The following is a 24,644-nucleotide window of genomic DNA, read 5'->3' as shown; positions in this document are numbered from 1 at the left end:
TTCAAAAATATAAGAATATTTTACCTATGATCTTTTTTAGAGATCATGAGGGTATGAAAATTGCCAGTTCGGACAGTTTATGTAAGATAGCGCGCAATATATTTCGTAACGCTAACGCCTAAGTTTCTATTTAACACGACTTAGTATTCGTTCTAGTTTGAGTTGAGGCATGCTAATTTTTCTATTCAGTTTTATTTTACATGTTAACTATATCTGTTTGTTTTTCAAGTAGATGGAGAATGGGAAATAATGGGGTATGGTGAATGTGAGTATCATACCCCACACATTAAACAATGGGGATAATTTTTGAAACTTCAACTGTTATTTAAACAAATGAACACCATTCCAAAGACGTTAAACGGCAGTCGGAACATTCAAAAAATCGCGCTGATATGAGCAGTTTTTTGTGACTTTCAATGCATGCTCGATGAGACAAAATGATGCACCGCATATAATCAACTGCATATGTTAAATAAATTGATGTACAAATCTGATTGGTTCCCTATTCAATCCAAATCCTCTTTAATAAAACAATGCCCCCATTGTGCTTTTTATAGCTTTTTAGTTGCATCGTGCTGTTAAAGCAAACCAGTTTCGAGCTTTTTCTGGTTTCGAGCTAATAAAGCCGTTACAGCAATTGTCATGGAGTCTTTTTCGGCCGTCATAACTGCCAAAAAAGTATTAAAAATAACTAATGCATCATGAATTTTTGTTTTTAATTGCACATTGCTTATTTCATGTTTAGTGATTGGATTGAGCCCTGAAAACTTTCGAATTATCTTCTTTCTCTTCAAAAAATTTGTTTTGGAGGCGAACAGCTATATCGTAAGTACAGTAAGGCCAAAAGTGACATGTTACTGACTATTTTTTTCAGTATTTTTAAAATCATGTTCGTAGAGTTATCATAAAATCAATAGTCGCTTATCAAACCAGCAAGACTGCTTGTATATCAGGGCAAAGCGCTGAATGTTCCGACTGACCCTTAATTCATATCGATTATTTTTTGGGAAAAGAAAATAATGAAAACTTATAAATTTTGGACAACATCAAAGCGTAAAGTCATAGCATTTTCAGTCATGGAAAGACCAATAAATAAAAGCTTACAAAACTTTTTCTCAGTGCTAAGTGTTGTTTTATAGGGTTTGCTTTTTGACAAGAAAGAGCCACTCTAAATATTATTCACTTGCCTCTGAAAATTCAAAGTGCCAATTTCCAAAAAAGTTTCAAAATACCAATTTCAAGACGGTTCAGCTTTGATTCGAAAGCAAGAAACTAGGAGTCTCTAGGAGTCACCAAAAACTTAAGTTTCAACTAGAATAACACTACGCTACTCTTTCATCAAATCGCTAAAAATTCTTATGCTCGATGTGGAAGCGCACTTTTATTATCACGCACAGCAAAATTGTTCCAAATATATTCGGTCGTTTTAATTTCGTACAACTCAAATTTGGTATTTGATATTGTCCAAAGCTTATAGATTTTCAATATTTTCTTTTCCCAAAAACTATTCGATATGAATTAAAAACAACCGGAACATTCAGGGCTTTGCCCTGATATACGAGCAGTCTTGTTATATTTTAAATTAAAAATTTCATTAATTAGCTTTTATTTTATAATCTCCTTTAGAGTGGCGGTGCACAATTTTTCAGTTCCTTTTCCTCTGCTAAGCCCCCCAGTTGCCTTATTAAGAAATCATCTGCCAATCGATTTCAACTCTATCCATCCAATTGAACCAGCTGTTTTGTTTTCCTCCCTTTATTCTGTTGATAACTTCATTTTCCAGATGTATTTGGTTCGTCCTTTTTTTCCATTTAATTCGACTTTTTGACGCTTCCATTTGTCAATGGCAGTTTGCTTTTTGCATCCGTCTGAAATCTTGCATATTGGATTTAAATTGGACACATTTTGGATACAATTTCCCCACTAAATTGACAGAAAGTTGAGAAGCCGTTTTCTTTGTAAAATCTGGATATTAGCTTAAAAAGAGAACAAAAATGGTACCGAAAGAAAGGAATAATTTGATTAGTATTTATTTCCCGCATAGTTTATCATCTTGCCTTTTGAAATTCTGAGCATTCATTTCCAGGTTTGCTGCAAATGGTATTTGACCTGTTAGCCCTATTTATTACCGAAACAAAATTGCCCAATTTTGATTCAATCAGTAAGCATTTGTTCCCCGTTTTTCCGACTTCCCGTCGGCTCATCAATCAATAAGTGGACCAGTTATTGAGACTCCCTCTGAGTGATCAAGGAAGGGTGGAGTTAGGGGGCTATTCTCATGACAAATATGACGAATTTTATGCCAATTTCTTTCCCTGAAACGATTTTGCAGCTCCCATTTGTTTCAAATTTTCAAATGGTGAATTCTGATTGGCTTACATAATTTTCGGCAGTCGGTCATTCTGTTCTGGCACGAGAGATCCCCCGTGGAATTACTCCTCAATTTAAGCGTGCGTTTCAACGCCGCCATTCACCGCTAATTTATTCAATCTTCATATATAATTGCACAACGGCACCGGAAGATTTTTGACTAAAGCTAACTAGTTTTCATACCATCTGCGGCAGAAGAAAAGACTTCGTTGTGATTGTTTGATCACTTGATTTTAATCATTCAGCCATATTCAAATAATTACTGCCCTTGTTCCAATTTCAAAGAAAAGAATGTCTAGCAAAATCTTTTCCAAAAATATTGCAGAAAGTTTCCAAGGAGCAGTTGTGAACCTCCCTTCAAAATTCTAAACTGAGATGTTTTTACGCTTTATCCATTCCCATTGGTATTTATGAGTAGAATTGGAACTTCTTAAGTTTCGGAAATCAAAACTTATTTTAGTTATCAATTACTAAAAAAGCAGCAATTACTAAAACAATATCAAACAACAAAACAGCTGACATTAGATGGAAAAAAGGGAGTCCTCGTCTGTTGCTGTTGATGGTAATGACGTTGGTGGCGTCTCATTAATGTCGAGACTGTCAGCAGCTGGACAACTGGATAGCGTCGTCGGAACTATGCATATAGTGTCAATAACACTCAACACCATCAGGTAAAGATGAGAAAAGTAATGGGGGAGAGGGGGGGGGGGGGGGGGGGGAGGAGGGTTGAGGGCGTACAGTTATTTGCCTCTCCGGCCAACAAAAGGGCATATTTTAATTTGTTTGGACATCAGTTTTTCAGTAAATCAATCCTACACAAAGAAGTTGTCGGAAAATGGCGTGAAGACATATTTTTCAAAAAATTTTAGCGCAGAAAAATTTTTGGAAAAAAGGATTTTTAGTATCACGTTCCAGATAGCATTAACAAAGTCAATTTGGTCCCTTCTGAGAAAATTTCAACAAAAAAATTTTACACCCGTTTCAAATCAGGTACACAATAGACAGTTCCACTACTCTTTTTTCAATTTACTTACTAAGAGATATTTCAATATAACTGAACTGAAACAAATTCGGTTTATTTTCGAAAAAATTTCATGAGGAGAGAGAAAAAAATGTCTGCATTTTTGCACGCAAATTTGTGACGCAACTCATTTCGCGAAATTTCAAACCAAAATAACACCTTTAAAAAGCATCAATTTCTTTGAATTTCAAAATTATTGAGGAAGAAAGCCCTTTCGTAATTAGTCTTACATCATTTTACCAGGTTCCTTTACTAAAATTTGAATCAACATATTTCACATTTTTCATTGATGTTATTATTGTTCAAAATTTTTTTTGCAAAATAAGTTGCTTCTTAAAATGGTTGCGCCATAAAATGTGGGTTGCACCAGAAAACAATGTTTCTGAGCATCAGTTTTTAAGCAAAATTCGAGAAGAACGAGTTTGAAAACTTTTTTAAACCGATTCGAGAGGAACGAATTTGAAAACTTTTTTTTCGTTCAGTTTATGCAATTAATTTGAAACTACTCTTCTTCACAACATGGAGTGCAAATTCGAAATACTGCAAAAATATGCGTAAAAATAACATTACAACCTCAAGACATATAATATCAGAAAGTGGGTGTTTTTCGCTGGCTATTTCTAAAAATAGCTTAAAAAACAAATCAATAGTGAAAAGAGAGAATACTTAAAAAATTTTTCAAAAATAACCTTCTTGTTATTTTTTTCTCTGACCACGACACGGGCAGTGTATTTGTATTCGAATGATAATTTTAAAAAATTTTTCTCGATTTTTTTTGCGCAAAACTAGGTACCACAGGAACTAGGTACCACAGGAAATAAATCATATCAAAGCGCATCTAAGTTTGATTTTTAATTAGGTCGGCAAAACTAGATTTCCGTTGATCCACTTTTTGGCGCGCAACTACTCTAAATTTCAGTATATTTTGCTGTTTTCTTGACAATTAACATACAACAGAAAAATTTCAGTGTCGATCGGAGGAAAATAAATGTCGTAAAAAAGCACCAAATGGGAGACCTTTTAGATGATGCGCGCCCATCCCCATGAAACCGCCACTGTCATAACATTTTCAGTCGTGGAAAGATCAATTAATAAAGGCTTACAAAAATTTTTCTCGGTGTCAAGAAAAAGTGTTGTTTTATAGGATTTGCTTTTTCACCAATTAAAAAAGAGAGACACTCTAAATATTAATCACTTGCCTGTAGAAATTCAAAGTACCAATATCCAAAAAAATCTCCAAAATACCAATTTTAAGACGGTTCAGCTTGGATTCGAAAGCAAGTGTCTTTGTTTAGAAAACCAGGTTTTATATTTTGGTTTTTCAGACAAATGTAGATCGAAGAAACTCTCATCTCTAGGAGTCATTATAAACTTTAATTTTAACATGATTAACACTCCGCTACTCTTTCAACAGTTCGCTAAAACGTCGCTAACTATCCTGACAAGTTAATGGGCACGAAAAAATTTGCATTAGGATGTTTTTTGTCAAAAACTTTTTCATGCTTTTTCACTCAAAGCTAAGCATGGGACGTACAAAATATCAAAATTTTGAGGCGGATTTAAGATTTTTTTGTGACAGGAGGGAGAAGATATTCGAGAACTTTTCCGAAATTTTGACTTATTTTTTTTCTAAGTCGACGAAACTGGTCTTCCGAGCTCTTTCAAAACCCAATAAAGACTTTTTGGACAAAATGTGCTGCACTTCCGGTTTCTATGAAATGGCGCGAAGGCCGCTGTTCGAAAATTTCTTGTGTCGGTCAGCCGATATGCACGTCGTAAAATAGTATCAAGGGGGGTTTTTGGCTACTGAACGGGTTGAATCCATGGGGGAAGTTTAACAGCCAGTGAAACTTATTTTTTACGTATGAAGATCAGGTTTTGAATTTTTCTTCATCTTGAAGTTTTCCTCATTTTCTTCATTTTGAAGCTTTCTTCATTTTGAGTTTTCTTAATTATTGGTTTATGAAAACCTAAGTTATTTTTCACTGAATTAGCTAGACCTTCACTCTAAAAATCAGAAAAATGAACAGAAATAATTTTTTTTTCTTTTAACGTTGGCAAATTATTATGTTGGAACTTTCTGTTCGACTTGCATAGCAACTGGTTATGGTTACCTCCAGAAAAAACCAATCTTTCTTCATTCTCCCCATTAGTTCAGACTAACTATATTTTTTCGTAGGTCTCGGCCTTTTCAATGTTAGCCCGCCAGCGAAGAGTGGAAGAGCTCCACGTGTTTTTCATACGAAATCTATCAGCCCAAAAAAGCCCTTAAATAACTTTTTCAAGACGGTTCAGATTTGATTCGAGTTGTGAAAAAAAATACATAAAAATTGTCTTTGGCATGATGGCTAAGTCATTGTTTTTATATTTTGCATTTGCCAGGTATTAGTTTTAGTTCTAGCTATTATTTGTTCACGCATCAACATAGTTCAGTGTAATACACAAAAATTGCGGAATCTAATTAGGTTTTGTGGAATCAGTTTACATTTGAAGAATCTGGAACAACTATCTATATTCGCTGGTTATTTTTTTGCTCAAAACTATGAACCACAGGAAGTTATTATCCGCAACAAAACTAATGTGACGACAAAACTCAGGTTGCTCGTTTTTGTACGCGAAATTTACGGAAATGTTTTAAGTGGAATCCATTTTCATTTTGAAACATCATCATCATCATCATCATCACATATGTTATTTCGACACCAATTTCTTGAATTCAAAGGTGTTTGAGTTTAATTAAAAACCAGTTTTGTCGTATAAATAATCAGTCGCTCTGCTAAAGATGAGTTCGTTTCTGTCGATAGCCGTACCCACTCTAAAATGAGCTGGGATTTAAACAGAAAATGTTCTTTGAAGATGGTTAAAAATCGGACCCGCTCTAAAATGAGCTGGGCGTTTCATCGTCGTCGCCTTCTTTGCCTTCGTTTCACAGCCATTGGATTTTCTATGCTTCTGAAGGCGTCATAAAAGTCCTTAGCAAGTTCGCGCACGCCATTTGCTGTGGGGTGAAGTCCATCTGCGCAAACATGCCTCCGATAGCTGAACTTTACAGTTTTAAAGAGCGGGATTTTATACCATGCCGTTAGATTTCTGTAGCATTTATTCACTCTCCTGATAAGAGAGCGTTCACCTTCCCGGCTAATAAGTGACATGACGCCAACTTCGAAATTGCAGTCAAGGAGTCTAAAAATAGCACTCTCCATCTCCTCGGCTACTTCAGTCGCTCCCAATGACTGGCGCCCTGAACGGTCAAACAGGTTGTTTGTTCCTCCCATTATGAGCACTGTTTGTACATCCAAGTTTTTCATATCATTGAGAACCTGATCGCTACAAAGGGTTGAGAGAGTTCCACCAGGGCACGAAACTGTCACTGAATCTGGCAGAAAAATCCCATAAACTAGCGATGATCCCAAAACAGCATATGTCACTCTCTTGATCTTATCAGAGCTCAATATTATCCGTCTTTTGGGGAGAAACCTGGTTTCAACATGAACATTTCTTAGACGCAAGGTTTCGTTTAGCTTTTGAATTCCAACCTTTCTAGTTTCAGTCATTTTAGCAACCTTTAACTGAAACAAGTCTCATAGTAATACTGGTTAAACAAATACGTTTTCAACTGTTTACGAAATTCAGTTTCATTTGGTAGTTTAAGGTTACATGGTAAACTATTCCAATGGTGTGCGGCAGCAAATCTAAACGTCCTTTTTCCATAGTTCGTGTTAACCAGTGGTTTCTTAATGACCATTGTCTCCAGTGCTCAGTTTAGCCTCGTAATGGCTCGGTTTGCATTTTCGGATTTTCAAACTAATTTAGAAAGAAGAATCACTCTTCGCTAAAAATCACCAAAAGTCATTTGTCATTACCTTACAGGTATTAGTAATTAAGTTAATGTTGCAGGAAGACATTAGCAGGGAGCGGGAAAAAGTAAAAACTTTTTGCTTGACTTGTTTTTTATTTACAATTGAGCAAAAAAAGTGAGCAAAAAAAAGTTTGACGTTTATTACCCCTAAAAACTGCAAAAATTCTGGTATAAGAACCATAAATTGAAATTTGTGATAAACAATTTTGCCAAATTAGTTCATGTTCGGATAAAATGCTGAAAAATTATAACAGTTTTCGGTATTTTGAAGCAAACCCCCCCCCCCCCCCCCAGGGATTCGACCCACTGCCGACCCAAAGGGCCCCCCTTTGTACTGTATTGAGATATCAACTTTTGGTAACAGATCTAAAATTTTTGCAAATATATACTAATTTTGAGGGGGAGCGCGCCTAAATATATAAAATATATACTAAATTTTCCAAAAAGTGCTAAAAAAAAATAAAAGTGCCAAAACAGGGTCTTTGTAGTGCTTTGGGAGAAATTGTTTTTTTTAAAATCCGCCCCCCTCCCCCCCCCCCCCCCCCCCCCTAGATCGAGAAAATCCGAGATCATCCCCTGAACCAGTCACGTGCAAGAATCTTACAAGACAGCTTAGCCTCGTCACCTGTGGTTCATTTCTCAAAAAATGACAAGAACTTGTAAATATATATAGATAGATAGCCGTGAGAAATGTTTTAGAAAACTTTTGTCAAAAATACCGTGGTCAGATCATTCTACGAGCACACAAACCGACTATTTGTGTGTTTAGTTTGTTGTTGCTGCCGCGAGTGAGTAGAGTGACCAGCAGTGAGATCGTCATCCTGATGGGCACCCTCCTGTTCCTCTGTGTGGGGGGAGACATACTTCTTGTGTTGCACTCCTTCTCTCTGCTAAGTGGCACTGAGAGTAGTAACTTCGTGGCCATGAGTTGTCTCCATGTCCCCATCTTCTACAACCTCTTCCTACCAGCCATACTTGGTAAGAAACGCCCATCCTATTCTATCAATCAATCAATCAATCAATCAATCAATCAATCAATCAATCAATCAATCAATCAATCAATCAATGAGGGCACTGAAACGCACATATCTGCTGTTCCTGGAAAATTTTTACTGGGTTTTAGACATAATTTATGTCTTAAGGTCACCTGAAATGTCAGGTTTGCATTCACAGTTTATTCAAATTGGCTGTGTTTAATTAATTCAGACCTTTCTAACTTTTTGCTTTTCATTGAAAATAAGCAACTATCAATCAGCTTGAGGTCTGTTTATGAGGACTGCTTGAGTCCAGATTTTTTGTTATTGTTTCTATTGATTGGCTGTCACAGTCTGCGTTTAATTGAACAACTTGTACTGTTTCCAATTAACTCACCTGTTTATTTCAGCCCAAACTTCACAAATGAACCAAAAAGCCACATTTGATCTAAGCCAGTTCAAAATTACCTGAAAAGTATGTCGCGCAAGCACTTGTTTATGTCGGCCTTGCTGCTTTTGATTAAGTTTAAGACCATTTTTCACAAGGAAAAGGATTAATATACGAACTGTTTGGACTGTAAGCTTTTAACGCCGCAGTCCTCTCTGGCTTCTATGATTAAAGATACATGCAATCTTTCTGGGCTGGTAAAATGTTGCCTCACCCTAACGCAGGGACCATGGCGTGGATCGAACCTTGGACCTTTCGCCTGAGAGATGGACACTTAACCATTGCTCGTCTTTTTTCTTAAATCATTGGCTTAAATCATTGGCTCTTTTTCCATCCAACACCAGTTTTTAATTTCAAAAAACTAACTTAACGGAATCATAATTCTATGAAAATTTGCGCAAAACTAATTTGGCGGCATCATATTTTAATGCAATTAGTGTTAGCACGTTTGTTAATAACATCTTATGGTGAAAACTAAGGCCCTTAGCCATAAGAGCAAGCAACTTTACTGAAAATAATATATTTGCAACGTTGCAACGTGCGGGGGGATAGGTTTACTTAAACGTCTGCGCTGCGCTGCACCCAATGAACTGAAAATTTGGTGCATATACAGATGCAAAAAATGGAACACAATTGAAAATAATTGAATATGGTTGAGAAACTACTCTTATCTGGTAAGCAGGGGCAGATCTAGGATTTTCTCGAGGGGGGCGGATTTTCAAAAAAAAATCGAAAATTTTGTCGACCTTATTTTCCGAGCTCTCCCAAAGCACCACAGAGATCCCGTGTTGGCTAAAACTTCTGCGGCGACAAGCTAAAATAACAACTTTTCGTGGTGATAACTGAAGCTTGCAGATAAAACAATTTCCACTTAATTTTAATGAGTAATGTCTGTCAAACCAGTTTTTAGAAATGCGCAAAACATTTTGAAACCTTAATTTGTTCTAACGAAACCAATCGGTGATAATTTTGGAGTTCTTTTCAAATAGTTTTTCAAATAGCTTGACAATTAAAAAGTCCTTTTACGCCCCTGCTGAAAATGTTGATGCTATCAGTTCGAAATAGGAACTTATTTGAGCTGCGATCATTTATGTAAAAACATAAAGAATCTATTTAATAATCCAGGGGCGGATCTAGGAATTTCTCGACGGGGGGGGGGCGGATTTTCAAAAATTTCAAAATTTTTTGCGACCTTTTTTTAGGTCGACCAAATTGTTTTTGAGCACTTTTTGGAAAGTGTTGACCACAAAATCGCGTTTTTTCGGCGCGCGCTACCCCTCAAATTTAAAATATATTGGCGCCCAAGGCGCCTTTAGAAAAACTTTAGGATCCGTCACCAAAAATGGATTTCTCAAAATAGTGCAATCTTTGGGTCGGCCGAGGGTCAAATCCCTGAGGGAGAAGCGTCAGCCATCCCCCCACCCCCCGTTAATCCGCTGGTGCTCGTAAGTCATGAGCAACTTGTCAAACCTCGTTTTTTCTGTGTTAGTCGATATAGTCGCCAGTATATATTTTGAATTGCTTAATCGTGGCTTGCTGAATCATTAAAACAATAGTTAAAAATGCAGCGTTGAAGTTTCAAACCATCGTTTTTTTCGAGAATAGATCAATGAGAAACGAATGCTCAAACTTCTGACATTTTTGCCTAAACTATTTTTCATTAATAGTTATTTGACCGAGCCAGAATAAAGTCCGTATATTTTCCAGCTAATCAAAACTAACAGTACAGAAAAAATAGAAGTTGCCATCATATAGTTGTTATCGCGTACCGTTAGTAATCAATTGTCTGGCAGTTTTTTGTTCGTGAAAGAACGTGACCTACTTAAAACCAATTATCAGAAAAAGTAATGTTCGAAGAAAAAAACATTAGATTACATGATCTAAAAAGTCCATTGAAGACATTTTACTTTTTTTTCTCTTTATAATACAAGGAAAACTTTTTTTTTTCTCTTTAAAAGCCAAGAAAATTTTTTTCCAGGTATTCGCATGAAAATTAAAAATTAGGAAAATATTATGAAAAGATTATAATTGTAAAAGAATATCTAACATAATATCAATGGCTAACACAATCATAATTTTTTGTGAGATAGCTACAGAGTTGCTATTTATAGAAAATAAGCTACCAAAATTTTTTTTTCATTGCATTTTATGGTGTTTTAAAAGTTTCATTATTCGATATAGTCCTGAAAAACTCTTTGGACGTAATATAATTTACACATGCGGAATGTAGTGTCTTAATACGAAGTACACTTTTTTTCTAACCCAAGTCGCAAATGTGGTACAACTTTTGGTGGCAAGATTGTTTTCAAAAAACGCTTTAAAAGACCGATAGACAGACTGTCTACTCCCCTGTGTGCCGTATATTTTGCTAGTTTCTTTTTACCGAATCACGTGGCATTCGAAACTTGCAGTGGGTGAATTTCTTGGCACAGATTTGATTATCATTTTGTCAATAATTATCCCATCAAATCTGAAATCGTCAAAGACTTCAAGCAGATAAAAATATTATTGGAATATCACCTGAACAAGCTGCTACGCCTTGTTTTTGTAGAAAATAATTATGGCCTTAGAAGACGCTCAAGTTTTGAACCATTGATCGTTTCTTCAAAAAAGTTTTTTTTCTCGAAACCTACCGTGCCAAGAAACATCTGAGACAAAACTTTCAATTGAATGAAACGGTATTAGGACTACTGCATGCATAAGCAAAAGCACTAGGCTTTTTGTGGAAATAAGTTATGAACATTACAATTTCAATTTTCTAATTTTGAACTTGTGACCCCTTTTGAAAACTTTTCATTTTACTCTAAAACTATACTGCCAAGTTTGAGATATAGGGTTCGATGGAAAAAAGTAGCAGCGTTTCTGTCGGTAACAGCAGCTACGCACTTACTATTTGTAGAGAATTAGTTTTGATTTAGAGAAAGTCTACGTTTTCAAATTTTGACCGTTTTTTTTAAATTTTTGGTTGAAAAATGCCTGGCCAAGTTCGTGAGTACGGGTTGATTTGAAAAGTTTAGGTGCGTGAATTTTTTTTCTTATCCTATTTTTTCTACGCCTGTTATTTTGTAGAAAATCAATTTGGTTCTAGAAAAATAAAATTTTTGGACTGTTTGTTAGATTTTTTGTTTTTCTGGAGAACTACGGTGCCAAATTTGAGATTAAGGGAGAAACCGAAAAAAAGTGTGGACACATGCGTTGACTTAAGTTTTGACGAACATTTTTTGCACAAAAAAATTTAGATTTTTTGAAGATCTGCTAGATTTTTTTTCGAAACCTGGGCGTGTTTTCTCTGCACAAGACGTTGTGCTTTAATTTTTGAACGAAAAATGTTTATGGCTTCTGAAAATGCAAAAGTTTTTGCCTGTTTTTTTTTGAAAACCTTTAGATTGTTCTCAAAAGTTAACCTGACAATCTGAGATTTGGAGTTCAATCAAAGGAACGTGTCTTTTCCTGTTGTCTTTTTTGTTGATAGAGAATGCCGTAGTTCTGGTACCACTGTCGCGCTAAAGAGAGATTCTTTCGATTTTAAAATTTCCGTCAAACATCTTGTTTTTACTGTTGCCGCGCTTTATTACCTCCTATTTTTTAGTGAGCTTTCTTGGCTGATATCTTTAGAGATTTTCAACACTGTATGTTCTGATTTGCTATCAGATTCAAAGAAACTGATCGACTCCTTTTTTCATCTTGTTATACAATTTTTCCTAGCCTTACTTTCGAGTAATTTTTCCGGCAAAATGTCCACGCTTGCTACATTAATTACAGTGTACATTTGGTGCTCCGCATTTTTATGGCCATGAGTAAATCTATTTCTGCAGAGCTAGCCTGGTAATGTCTGGCTTTTCTTGCTTAATTTATTATTCTGCAAATTCTTAAAGGAGGTTTTCACTGTTTAACGCTCTATCTTCCAATTTTGTACCTTATTCTTCGACTGTATTGACACAACGGGCTCTTGCTTTATCGTGAACTGGATCAGGTGCCGGTAAAAGAAAGTTATGGCATCACAGACTTTTTTCGGCGATATCATCGACAAGAATTGGCCTATCCACGTTTCCCAAAAGATGTGGAGGTTCTGCTGAATAAGCTCCTACAAACTATGTTTGATCATCAGATCGAAAAAGTGCTAATTGAGCCATGAAATAATCCCTGAAATTCGAAACTAAGCTTATTTTAAACTATATTCAATACTGTAAATTGTAAGTATGATCAGATCATCATCAGCAGCATTGTTATCGAGTAAAAAAAACAATATAGATTAACTGTAATCTTTCAACATTGGCAGGTCTATTAACAGCTATAGCTTAGGATTTACAATTAGACGAACTAAATGACCTTGAAGATATAGCTAGCAGTCGATCTCTATGAGCTAGCGCTAAGGTTAGTTGTTCTGTTTGCAGCCAAGGGTGCATCCCTATTAGGCGGAAGAAGCAAGGCCAGTCTGTGTCTATGTGACTGCTCTTATACTCTACTATCTCTCGGCTGTCTGGTACACGTCGTTATGCTACTCAGGTCAGTCTTAAGTTGAACCAACCACAAGGCAGATATTCAATTGGTCGAATCATAGTTTGACGAAGCATTTTTTGACGAATGTGGGAGTAATGTCAGCCTTTATGTAAAATTTTAACAGCCTTTATTTAAAATTTTTGAGCTCTACCGACTCTAGAAGGGACCCCTAGACTGTCTGCATATAAAAAATTTTTCGGCACTTTTTGGACGAAAAAATTTTCTGAGCAATTTTTGGAAGCTGTGGACCGAGTATCGCTCACTTTCTTTCACCGCGTTCTCCCCCATCCTTATTTAGTACCCACAGATTTGTTCGTCTTACCACACAAAGAGTCGTCCCCGTTTAGTACTTTTGTACGACATCGTTTTTTAGGTGATCGACTCAAAACTTTCCAAAAAGCGCCTTAAAACGCGGTGCATAAAAAGTTCCGGAACTAGGATGTTTTCAGTGTTTTGGGAGAGCTCAGAACACCAAGTTTGTTCGACGTTTGTTCAACTCAGAACACCAAGTTTGTTCGACGTTTGTTCACCAAGTTTGTTCAACTTCATTTAATAGTGAACGAATACTTTTTGGTCTTTTTTTCCGAGTGGGGTTATTTAAAGAAAGTCGGCAAAAATGTCGAAAATGTTTTGAAAGTTGGTCCCTCTCGAGAAAATACTAAAGAAGTCAACTGATTTTTTTCAATTTGATTTTTTTTTGGAATTTTGCAAATGGCAAACACAGTAGCTTGTCTTTTTTCTTGTTTACAGTCCGATGAAGGCGTTCGACTACCACCGGTTCGAGTCCCGCACCATTGTGCAGTCACCCTCTGCTGACGGGAGAATGAGTCATAGTGTGTCTCTACCCCACCTGAGACTGGTCGGCTCCATCCCCCAGACAATCTCCATCCTGCTATCCTCAAAGTTAGTCAACAGATTAAAATATTAATAAGATCAACTCAACACCGCCTTATAAACCCAACAGGCAGGAGAATTTAAACTTTGGTTCTAAATAGGAACTTTCAGCCCATCAATAACAAAAGGTCTACACACAGTGCTAAAAAGTGTTAAGCAACTTCATTTAATAGTGAACGAATACTTTTTGGTCTTTTTTTCCGAGTGGGGGTATTTAAGATTTATCATCCTCTAACCTTATACCGCACTGCACTGAAAGGTCAAAAGGTTTTTTCATTTTTCATATTTAAAAAGTTCATCAAATTAAATTGGCATTTAATCCAAGTGGTTGATGGCTTCGTATATAATATAAATGTTTATAATAATAAGTTTGAGATCGCACCCTAAAATTTTTTTTTGAAACTTCTTAGTCGCTCAATGAGTTTCCAGGGTTCACTACGCCAAGTAAAAGGGAGCTAACGTGTCAAAACATGTCATAAAAACTTGTTTTCATAATATTCCCTCAATTTTTTGTAGCAAAATTTCAAATCATGGTAAATTGAATGAGTCTGTTTATTTACATGTTCAATTTTTTTCATAAACAAAATCTGGCTCAGATGCAATCTACAACCTTATGAGGAAATTGTGCCTCTAAGCGCTCAAATAATTCCCAAATGTTTATCTAGACAACCATCTCATAAAATCTTGATGCCTTTGGACTGATATGGTACACTGATAGCAGCAAGCAATAAAAACAGATCAAATATCGTACAAATCAATCAATCAAACATAAATTGGACATTCAATTACAAGGTTTATGTCGGTTCATCTCCGAGAAACTTCGAAAAAAGATCAGCGAATTATGAAAAAAGAGTTGGATTAAGTTTCCTTGTTTTTGCCTGTGATCAATTTTTGTAAATCGTTCGATATTTGAATATTGCAAATTTTGCCAATGTGGGATAAATAAATCGAGGCAAACAATCAGTTTGTTTTAACGCGAAAGTGACACTTCTATTCGGCTCAAAAATCATCCAAATTGAATTAGGGCAAACCAATTGGTTCAAATTGTACGCTAAGTTTAAGTCTTTGTTTTGTACATCAAATGTGGATATGAATTTATAACTTTTTCTCATTGTTTTGGCTTACGAAAAAAAGTTATCTTAAGGGTTGTCGAAAACTTCAGCAAAACGGTTTTGATTAACAAACCAAAACTAACTACAACTGTGTTGTGATTGTGTGTTTTAACGTTTGTGTGTTTTAGCGTTAGTAACCTTGACCTCTAGCAATTAATTAGTTACCGGTGCTTTATACGAAATCCATTAGACTTCGAGTTACTTTTGTTCTATTTAGACAACAGTCAGTTTTAATTTAACACAATAACTTTCATTCTTTTAACTTAGCTTAGTTGGTGTTAGTATACTAGTGGTATTTGAATACTTTTTATTACGGCGCAATCAAGTGATTCAAATCTGCGGGGAAATCCCGCCTTTTAGCCAAACTATACTGTAGAACCAACCACCCTATGGACGAATTGGACTGACCAGTTCCACTTGGCCATCATCGTCAAAGAGAACTTGGACATAGATAATCTGAAAGAAACAATTGAGTCAGAAACGATAATCCCTATTTTAGAAGGCCCCCAGGAGTCAGAAACTGATACGCAGAGAAAAGCCAGAGAGGCCAGAAAAAAGGAAGTAACGCGAGTCTACGAAAATTTGGAGAACAAAAGAATTCCAGAGGAGAAAAGAAAATTCGGGGGGATGAGGAGAAACGAAGCAGACAAGAAAGTAAGATCCATCCTTTCCTTGGCTTCAGGAGACAAGGGGAAATGAGTGTTTTCTTATAAACACCCAAGGGTAAAGTCCTATTTTTTTCTTCGAAGAATTGTTCGACCTTCTGAACGCAGCATTTGTTAAAACAGCGAACGTTACCTTTGAACGATACAAGTTATTGAGCCGAAAACAGTTTGATAGAGAGTCCTACGAATAATTTTAGGGATCACTATCGGATTCAGCTAGATCGTGCGAATTTTGAATTAACGCAAAACCGGAGTGGATAACAGATGTAATCGTATTCAATATGAGAAATTGCCATCTTCAATGACGACTCCTATTGAAAACGCTAAACTCAGTGGATGCACTTAACCAAGCAACTATCGATGAGAAAATACTATAGTCATCTCAAATTAAAGAACATGAGGAGGGCCAATACCAACAATAGCGGCAGGTGTACAATATTTTTAAAACTGTAAGAAAAGAACAAAGTCTGCATATAGAAAAATCTTATTCTTGTAAGAAATGTGGAAATAATTTTACCAAAGGACAATTGAACGTTTGCCCAGCAAAAGAAATAATATGTAACCATTGTAAAAACAAAGGACAGTTTGGAAGACTCTGTAATTTAGAAGGAAGAAGGCCAGTTCTACATAATGTAGAAGATAATATATATAATCAGAATTGTTTATATTCTCCAGTGGATCTACAAGTGAATCAGTAGGAAAACTTTTGTGGAGTGATAAAGGCCTGGACAGAATAGGGATAAGCGACAATAATGATTACTCGGTTTTAAACATACGAATATCGAAACAATAAGACTTGTAAATATCGGATTAGGCGAGGAAGCAATTGTAAATATGAACATTCCAGTGAATTCAGCTAGTCGAGTAAGTTTCCTGCAACAAAACGTGCTCCATGAGCAAAAATTGAGAAACCCACAGCTCAAAATTTTAACCATGGGCAAGAAAATCGTGGAATTTTACTGCGGCTTCACTAACGATACAATAAACATGATCGGAAAAATTGTAGTCAGAATAAAATCTAACGGATGGATGAAAAAGCTCCATTTTTTATCACCACTGGACACCAGAAGAATATTTTGGGAATTGAAAATTACCCCAAATCGGAATAGAAATCCTGCAGAAACAACCGCTACAAAAGCTCGAATTAAAAAAACCGAATAGAATAGTCCGAATTGAAGAGACTGGAAAAAGAGGGGCACATCGTGAGATTAGATAAATGTGACGAAGACTGTTTCATAAGCCCACTTGTAACTACAATAAAAAAATGGCAACAATTAGCCCTACATTCTAAACTCTTACATAACCAGATAATTGAAAATAAATATCAAATGCCGAATATTCACGAATATTTTGTCAACATCGTTCTCCAACTCTCAAATAAGACTTCAGTTTTTTAGTAGCTTGGATTTGAAAAACACCTATAGCCAGCTACAACTATGCAACAATTCAGTTTTAGCATAGAAGGGGGCAAAAACATCGAAACCTATCGATGTTAAACGGGATTCTGTGGGTTGGGAGATATGCCAAATGAATTCCAAAGGGTAATGGATTCTTCATTGAAAGATATTCAGTTTACCAACTGCTACATTGATGATATTTTAATTGCCTCAAAAGGTTCTATAGAAGAACATAAAGCTATCCTCTGGAAAATTTCAAATATCCTAGAAAGCAAAAACATGGCAGTTAAAAGGAAAAAATGATATTGAATGGTTGCAATTCAAGATTGGCCACACAGGAGTGAAACCATTGGTGTGAAAATCGAGTTTTTTTTTATAAAATCAAAAAAATCTTCCGCGTCCGATGAACAACTCAGAGTTAAGATCATTCTTCGGTTCAATAAACCACTACATGAAATTTGCCGCTAACCTTTAAAAACTGAATTCACCACACCGTCCCCTATTAATAAAAAAAATCGGTATACCATTGGGATGATTCACACACGAAAGCTTTTGAAGAACTAAAAGACCAAATTGTGAATTTAACGGCAAATAATCAGTTTGATATAAGAAAAGAATCAAGACTGAAAACAGACGCTTCGCATAACGGCTTAGGAGCTACATTGGAACAATGGGACCGTGGAACTTTGGATAACAATTGAGCTCGCTTCTCAATTTTTGAACACCCACGAAATAAAATACTCAACAAATGAGTTACAATTTTTGGGAGTGGTTTGGGCAACCGAACATTTCAAGAACTACTTATATGGCACAGAGTTTGAAATCGCTGCGGGTCATAGAGCACTTTCATCTGCGTTCAACGCAAACCAGAGTAAGAAAACGATGCATAGTAGACTGACCCGTCAGGTAAACTGACTCTTGCCTTTTAATTTCAAAATCAAACATATCCCAGGAAACGAAATGGGATTTACCAATTTACTGCCGAGGTTACCCTCAAGAAAAACCCTCCCAACCTCACATTATGACAATGAATTTGTAGTGACGATGTCTTAAAAGATTTTTGACATTTTAATTGTAAGTAGTGACTGTAAAAAGAAGAATTGAAAAAAAAACGATTTGTTGATTGATAATCAAGTGGATGTATTCAGTGTAAATAGAATTACAATGGTCGTAGGATTGTAAAATCAAATGGTCGGAAAGAACGAATAGCTGCAACACATCCAACGGTCGTTATTCGCGAATGTTCTTAATTACGTCACAGACACATGGCAAATTTGAAATTCTTATCATTTGCGTTCAGAGTCTTGTACGAGCAGCTGCCTTCCTTTAAAACTTTTTAAATTTAGTTTCAAACATTTTTTCTTTCAGACAAATCGTATATTTTTTTTTCAATACCTTCAATATTATCACTTTCTCAACTTTAAAGCAAGAAGATAAATCCAATAATATATCTTTTCAAGCCTCATTACAATTGTTAAAACTATCACTTCGCGTAGAAAATCATGGAACTTCAGTAAATTTTAAGAACAACATTATGTCCGAAACACCTAAGAAAAAACTCACAAAGTGTAAGGCAGACCTATAATTACCCTCAGCTCCATTAGTGTTTACGGACCATTACTCAAACAAGTTTATCAGGATGATGCCCGATTAAGACAAAATCCTAAAAGAGGTGAAGAAGGCGGTTGAAGAAGGAAGATCATTGGACATTGGATAAGTTTGAGGCTTCTTTGAAGACCTTCGAACGGGAACTTCATGTGAAGGAAGACTTATTAATTAACGATAACAAACTGATCGTCCCATACGCCCTTAGATCCTTGTTCATGATGCTTTTACATGAGACCCATCCAACACAGTTCGGTATGAAAGCACTGGCGGATAACCTTTGGTGGCTGCACTTATACCGGGAAATTTACCATCATGGGAAAATTAGTGCTCAGTATATAAAAGCTGGTAAGCACCTTAAGATAATTTGTGCTCGGCGAATACGCAGAAGATACAAATTTTCTAAGAAACTAACGAAGAATTAAATTAGTATTTTGCAGGACCATTGGAAAAAAACTGGAGCACATCAAATTTTTTGCTGTTATGCGTAGATAGGTTCACAAAATTATCTTCTCCTGAGGTTGTAAATAGTACTTCAGCGTCTTCTATACTCACATTTCTGACGGATTACTGCAACCTACATGGATATCCGAAATCAATCAGAAGAGACCACGGGTCGTGTTTTTTTCCAATTAAATCAAAAACTTCTGCGAGAAGAAAGATATTAGACTAATTTTATCTACGTTGGGAGATCATACATCAAACGGAGTTGTAGAACGACCAATCTACACAGTCAAAGCGAAATTTGTGACAATGTTGTTCAACGAAAGGAAGTCGATCAGGTCAAAACAGAGAGCCTAGGACTGGGGGCAAACAACAGCACAGAATACCTGGAGGATGACGGATACCTGGAGGAGACTATACCCGACAACAGAGGATATTAGAGCGATCCAGCGGACAAAACAGAACAAATAGCACCGAGAGCCCCATTGTCGAACCCCTTCACCCAAGGAGGTAATTGGTATTACAAGACAGTGAACAAAAGGGAAGGCCAACCGTACTTTAAGCCCCTTGGCGAACACAAAACATACGGTAGCCTCAGACAACGGCCACGTACTAAGAAAATCAGTCCTCGCTTTCAACAAAAGCAACCATTGGCTCCTAATAAGTTTACAACCGTTCCGAATAGATTAGTTAATAATAGTGAATTAGCAGGGAAGAGAATGAGAAATTCACTAACTAAAAGGAAAGATTTTAACGAAGCAGGACCCACACTGTCAAGCAGATCATCGGGCTCAACATTGACGAAGAGGCGAAGAACAAATGTCCCCAGTACCAAATGTTTCTGTTTCGTAAACTCAGACTTAACTTCGTCATTAGAATTAAACCGTTGGGACAACGTCTTGGACGACTTTTTGAGCACTGACTATGGGGTTAATTCCATTTCTCAGTCTTTCATATGTGAACGTTCTTTAGATCATTAAAGACGAACCATCTCTGGCGACCAACCAATCTTGGACTTCAAATCACTAACTCCGGGTACGAGCGAGAACCGAATTGCTATAGAGAGTTCTCCCGAGAAGCTAACAAACCCAGTACCAGAAAACCCCTAATTCAGTTCGTCCCGTCCGAGAAGGAACCCGGGTCCCCAAAGTTCTATTGAGAGAGGCGCTTCATCCAGCAAGTGTTACCATTAGTTGCGGCAATAGACGTTGTGGACTCAGCAGAGGACCCGTTGATTGCATTCACCTCAAACAATAAGTGCCAAACCACCTAAACTTTCGAGTTCCTTTAGCATTCTTGACACCTTTGGCGGACATTTAAACAGGACCAACTTTAGTGAACGAGAAGACTCAAGGATCCCACTCAACCACATCTTCATTTAACCCGAATCTTGTGGTGCTATGTTCACCTGCTGAAGAACTCCCAATGGAGGATAAAGAAATTGGAGGGAGCAATATTTCTTAAAATATTAGATACTTAACAAGAACAGAAGGAGATAATTTCCATCAAAAAATTATTTCAGCGAATTTAACTCTTAAAACTTATTCAGAATGAACATTTACCGTTTTATTTACCCTTGGCTTATCCAGAGCAGTTCGTTAAATTCATAATACGTTCACTTAGTAATTCTTAGCAGACATATTAGTTGATCTCTTTTGACCAATTTTTACAGCAACTGTTAATTTTAGTTTGCTCTATGCTGTTTTATTTAATTATATTATAGATGAACCCAATTGTACATATCAATTTTTTTCTCTTCAGTTTTTAATTGTTGTATATACCTGTACCGAATTGTATGTAGCCTGTAAAGTGTATCTCATATTCATCTCCGTGTACATTTGTATATTCTCTTGTTATTTCCATTGGTGCTGTAAGTTGATTCTTTTTGTCCCATGGGATAAAGGTAGATCCCGTGGGTTAAAGGGAGAATGGAGTTTATGTGTGATTTTGGGCTACTTAGTGCAAATGCAGATAAAAAAATTTTCGGGCATTGGAGAATATTGTGATTGTGTGTTTTAACTTCAGTAACCTTGACCTCCAGCAACTAGTCAGTTACCAGTCAGTTGTGCTTTATACGAAGTCCATTGGACTTCGCGTCACTTTTGTTCTATTCAGACAAGAGTCAGTTTTAATTTAACATTTTAAAAAAAAATTTTTTTTAACCTAGCTTGTTAGCGTTAGTATACTAGTGGTTTTTGAATACTTCTTATTAAACTGTCAGAAATTAAACAAGACTGCTTGTATCAGGGTAAAGCCCAGAATGTTCCGAATGTCCATAAGCTGGTCTCGAATAGTTTTTGACTAATGAAAAATTGACCAACTATCAATTTTAAGCTGAACATTAACTATTAAAATAAGACCGATTAGCCTGCCTCAATTGAAATTGGAACGATTTAGTGATTCGGGATAATTCGCCACGCACAAACATTGCGCGTTGAGCTTTTCAGCATCGAAGTATCACAGCGCCCTTTCATTCACGTTAGTCTATTAGTGAGAGTTCCACAGCAAGCTTTCAGTCAGGCATATCTAGTGGTGATTTCGCCCCTTCTGGGTCCGCGAAGATCCATGGAGTGATTCTCTGTGGGAAATAGGTAAATATCTTTGAGAATTGGTCTGAATAAAAAACCACCCCGAGCATATATATTTCTTACTTTCTTCAAGCCCGTCTCAACTGTAGAGGTCTCTTTAAAAAACAGTTTTTGGGTCGTTCATTTTTGTTGCTTTATCAGTCGTTCTTATCCATCTAAAATATTACAAAATTATAACAAAAAAGCGGAAAATAAAATTCCCTCTGAGGTAAGTCAAAAGCTTTTGGATTTCAAAATTTTTTTAAAAAAAGATCTTGAAAAAAAGTTCAAAAAAGGTTCAAAAACAATCAGAAAATGTTCTTAATATATAACTTTTTTTCAAAATGGTCATTTTTATGCAATTTTTATGTGATTTATGTGATTTTTTAAAGTTTTTATACCTTACGCTATCTATGATACATTTTGCGTGTGGTAACAATTAAGTAAGGTCAAGCTGTTTTAACACTGCATTGACTTAGTGCAGTAAGAGCAAGCTGCTTGCACCAGGTCAATTTGGAATGGTTTAATTAACCGTATAAGTTATAATAGGACGAAACACTTTTTTTGGAAAATGATCGCAGGTTAACTATATATATTTTTTATTAGTTTTAAATACCGGGCTTTAGTTATTTTCAGACAATATAAAAATTGTCAAAAACTGCTAGTCAAAACGTCTAAACTTGTCTGTAAAAAGACCAACCCGAGCTCAAGTACTCCGTTTTTTCTTCAAAAGTCGGAATACAACTCACTAAACACAAACTTTATTTGATAAAATATGTTAGTTTTTCCCCCATTCGTTATTGGGGTAAATTAAAAGGAATATCCTTGAGAGAAAGTGAAACTTTACAAAAAAAGTTCGAGTACTGCTGCAAGATTTCAAATGGGTCGGTATTATTATGCCATCAAATGTCAAAGCCTTCCGGATTTGATTAAATTTAGTGAAAAGAATTATAATACTGAGTTACTTAAGTTTGTAATTCGAAAATTTTTTCAAATAAAATTTCTGATGCTGGCAAATGAGCTTACTTAAACGCAGTCTAATTTTTTAAATTGAGTTTCTGATGATTACTACAATCATTTTTGTTACTCCAGCTATCGGTATTTCTTTTCAACTACGCAGGCATTGTTTTTATTAACAAAGCAAAAACAGCATTGAAATCAAGCGCTTTCTTCAATTTCAATGCGTTCATGCTGGTTGTTCCGACATGCTATTAGATGCAACTCAGATGAATAAAGAAAAACGTGAGGCAGATGCAGTTGTAAACTTTTTGCATTGCGACACAAATTCAGCTACTAATTGTTCCGACTTTCGATACGAAAGTAACGGAATATTTGTGCTCGGGGTGGGTTTTTTTTTCTTCAGACAAATTTCGACTTTTTAACTAGCCATTTTTGACGGAATTTTTTTATATCATTCGAAAGGTATTGTTGTCCTGAGCTCAAATTTGAAAAGATATTTTACCTGTGATCATTTTTCGTAAAGTTACGGGGGTTTAAAGATTGCCATTTTGGCCAATTTAAGACAATTAACGCGCGATATATTTCGCGCTATTAACGCGTAAGCGGAGAGTTAATCCGTCTTAGAAATCGTTCCAAATTGGTTTAAGGAAGCTTATTTGCCATAATTGATTTGTTACAAAAAGCGAAATATATCCTTTTGTACTTAATATGGCGTGTGGGGGATGATTTTTATTAAAAAAAATTCAAATTTTTGAAAAAAAATTTTCATTTTGGTTTATTACTTTAATTTTTTAATGATATTATTGCTCCATAAACTTTAATGGGCAGTCGGAACATTCAGGCCTTCGCCCTGATACGAGCAGTCTTGTTTGTATTTAGAGAAACAAAAGTGCAGAAGAAATGAGTAGAAAAGTTCCTATAAGTTTATTTGTATTCTATAAGTTTACTCTGGGTATTTTTTTCACTCTGTAGCAAACTTTCAATTTAAAAAGATCACCTGGCCAGTAATTTACTCGGACAACCTGAAAACGTGAAAACCTAAGTTCAATATTTTTAAAAAAGTTTTGCTGTTTTTCATTTTTTTTGTTTCGAACTTCTCCCGCAATTCTTTGCAAATATTTTTGGAAAATAGCAGCAAAGTTTATTTCATTCAAACTGAGTTTAAATTTTTTTGTTCGAAAAAATGTTGATAAAAAGCAGGAATATTAAGTGCAATTTGAAAATTCTCCAAGTATTTATACCCAAGTCCATCAATCTTAGATTTCTTTGAAAAATCTTGAAGAATCTTGGTTAAATCTTAAAGAAAATCTTGACTGTCGTGGCAAGTTCTTGCCAAAGAATCTTGGAAGATATCAAAGATTTTTCAAGAAAATTCAAAGAATCTTGAAGAAAAAACAAAGAGAGCAAAGATTTTTTAAAAGGCTTTTGACAATTTGCGAGGAAGATTGGCGATTTTAGATTCAGGATTTTCCAAGATTTCAACAAATTTTTCGGCCGTCTTATTGAAGATAAATCTAAAATTTTCTGAAAAAAAAAATTAGAAATTCTCCAGAGCTCTCGATTTGAAAACTCAATTGTAGAACACTTAAATTTAGACCATTATGATTATAAAAAAGTCAAATGAAATTATACAATGATATTCTAAACAATCAATGAAATTTTGCGCATAACTAATTATCATCAGAATAAAAAAAATTCAAATCAAAGTAAAAAAAATTTCAAAATTTTCGGATGATTATCAGCCTTAAAGCAATTTTAGGCAAAAAGATACAGATAAAGTAATTTATGTCACCAAATTAAGCGCCTAAGAACCAAAGAAATGAACTAA

At 35.7% G+C, this 24,644-nt stretch overlaps 1 protein-coding gene across 2 annotated transcripts in view; it reads left to right on the top strand.

Annotated features, from left to right (window-relative positions):
- Positions 1 to 24,644, top strand: part of LOC134839294 (uncharacterized) — a 38,621-nt gene that overhangs the window by 5,062 nt on the left and 8,915 nt on the right. The window contains exons 2-5 of one of the 2 annotated variants that reach the window (XM_063854795.1): positions 2,087 to 3,041; positions 8,020 to 8,228; positions 13,067 to 13,178; positions 13,923 to 14,075. In XM_063854795.1, the coding sequence (XP_063710865.1) occupies positions 2,896 to 3,041; positions 8,020 to 8,228; positions 13,067 to 13,178; positions 13,923 to 14,075 (620 nt within the window). In that variant the 5' untranslated portion in view covers positions 2,087 to 2,895. Of the gene's footprint in view, positions 1 to 1,626; positions 3,042 to 8,019; positions 8,229 to 13,066; positions 13,179 to 13,922; positions 14,076 to 24,644 lie in introns of both variants that reach the window. The other variant, XM_063854794.1, reaches the window with a different exon arrangement.

Source organism: Symsagittifera roscoffensis, chromosome 2 (assembly GCF_963678635.1).
Source record: "Symsagittifera roscoffensis chromosome 2, txSymRosc1.1, whole genome shotgun sequence".
Taxonomy (NCBI): Eukaryota; Metazoa; Xenacoelomorpha; order Acoela; family Convolutidae; genus Symsagittifera; species Symsagittifera roscoffensis.
This window is presented reverse-complemented; position numbering and strand designations above follow the sequence as displayed.